Raw genomic sequence first — 2056 nt, 5'->3', positions numbered from 1 at the left:
TTATCTCTTGCAATATTTGTATATATATTCATTCATACGTCAAAACAGTCTTAACTTACAAACTAAGAAGGAGCTAAATCACTTGGACAAAGGCAAATCAAGACATACAAACAAAGAGGATAGTGAAGCAAGAAAACTCAGCCATCTGTATTCTCTTTGTTACAAACTAGGAAAACCTTTTAAAATCTTCCTTGAAACACTCTCATTTACGGAAGAGATGCAAAAAAAAGAAGAACAGACGCTACGCATTTGAGACGTCGATAAATTACTAATCAATGTTAGCATGTTCAATGTCTCAAACACTCAAAATTGGCAAGACTGAACATTCATGTTGCAAGTGTATAAAGGTATCCAAAAGAACGTGTTTTCTAAAACAAGACACGAATTTGCAAAGAGCAGGAGCTGCATGGCAAGATCAATGACCTGGACTGATCTATGTGCCTATGCAGGTCTTGGTATGTTGAATGGTTCTCAGTGACAAACGGCGGGTGTGCCTTCTCTGACTCGCTTGCTCCCAGATCAACAGAATTCCTGCAATGATCCATGTCTTGCCATTCATCCACCTCTTGTGATGAGAGAGTAAAAAAGTCACCGCATCTGCAGGGATAGGTGTAGGCAGCATCAGCGTCATCACAATCCCTGCTCATCTCTTCAAGAGTCACTTCATCTGCAATAGCATTGTCGATGAGGAGGCGTGACAAGGTAAGGTGTCGATCGTAGGTAGAGCGGGACTGGGGATCCTTGAGGACATGCCAAGCCTCCTGCAGGCGTAGGAAGCCAGAAGAGGCGGGGATTTCTTGGTTCAGCTTGTCGGGGTGCAAAGCCAACAGAGAGGAAAGGTAGCTGGCCCTAATCTGCGCAAAGGTAGCGTCTTCTGCAACCTGTAGAACTGCGTAGTGAGTCATGCTCACGCGCATACATTTATGTGTGTACTATGTAGTGAGTCACGCATACATTTATGTGTGTACTATATTATGTATATACCTGGAATTTCTCTCTCCCTTTCTTTTACCCTCACAAAAGGCCTAGGGCAAGTCGAGGCTTCACCCTCACCGGGTTGCAACGTCTTAACGTGAGATGGGTTAAGCCATCCAGACAGACGCCCACGTTGTTGAGAATGCACCATTTACACTTAAACACCCCGCCCACCCCCCCCCCTATTGCCGCAGCGCGCTTAAGCTCCCTCACCGGGTTGCAACGTCTTAACGTGAGATGGGTTAAGCCATCTAGACAGACGCCCACGTTGTTGAGAATGCGCCGTTTACACTTAAACACCCCACCGGCCCCGTCCCCCCCCCCCCCCATTGCCGCAGTGCGCTTAAGCTCCCTCTCAACAAGAGGATTGCTTGCTGCAGAGACCCTACCAGCAACCATCTCTCGTGATCAAAGTCCTACTGCTCTGCCATCGCAGCTTTCCTCTATTAGGTGCTCGTCGCGGTATTTCCAGGCCGCCTTGCCACAGTATTTTGGGAGATTTTGCTTATTAAGGCATTATACATGATTGCCCCCCCCCCTCCCCTCACTCACTCTTACCAACGGTTTCAAATGGCAATCTTATCCAGTTTTTCTAATACACTTACCATTGTACCGACTTATTAAGCTTACAGTGGCCCACCATCTCAAAACGTTCCACCTCCAACGGCTTTTGATCTAGCAAAATTGTCATGACACGGTTTGCATGTGCCTGCAGCCCGCTACTGCTTGTATGTGACCAAGAAGAAAAGCATTGTAGGGAGGAGTTACAAATTTACACGAGAGAGAGAGAGAGAGAGAGAGAGATTTTCCTTGGTGACAAGTATGACTTAAAAAATAGTAAGAAGCTCAAGCTAGCGGCCTCCATAGGATGCATTCAAGTGGCAGTCCAAAGGCTCTATCGAATCTAAATCAATAGAGTATGAAGGTTGCACAACTATCCCTCTTGGACTTTTGTAAAAGAGGAGAAAAAAATTACAGGAACAATCCGCGCACACAAAGAGAGAGAGAGGGAGCCGACTCACCCGTCCTATCTTGCGTCGCCATCTTTGTGCGCTTCACTATGCAGCCATTGTGTAGTGCC

The 2056-nt window shown here is 46.4% G+C and overlaps 1 protein-coding gene across 1 annotated transcript; it reads right to left on the bottom strand.

Moving 5' to 3' along the window:
* Positions 1-222: 222 nt before the first annotated feature.
* LOC147433093 (uncharacterized) lies at positions 223-932 on the bottom strand. The gene has a single exon (XM_086491705.1). It carries the CDS (start codon positions 915-917, stop codon positions 369-371), a length of 549 nt encoding a protein of 182 aa, XP_086347831.1. The 5' UTR covers positions 918-932; the 3' UTR covers positions 223-368.
* Positions 933-2056: the final 1124 nt, after the last annotated feature.

The sequence above is a fragment of the Adiantum capillus-veneris genome, chromosome 20 (assembly GCF_014529385.1).
Source record: "Adiantum capillus-veneris isolate H3 chromosome 20, ASM1452938v2, whole genome shotgun sequence".
Taxonomy (NCBI): domain Eukaryota; kingdom Viridiplantae; phylum Streptophyta; class Polypodiopsida; order Polypodiales; family Pteridaceae; genus Adiantum; species Adiantum capillus-veneris.
Note: the sequence above shows the minus strand (reverse complement) of the source record. Positions and strands in the feature narration are given on the sequence as shown.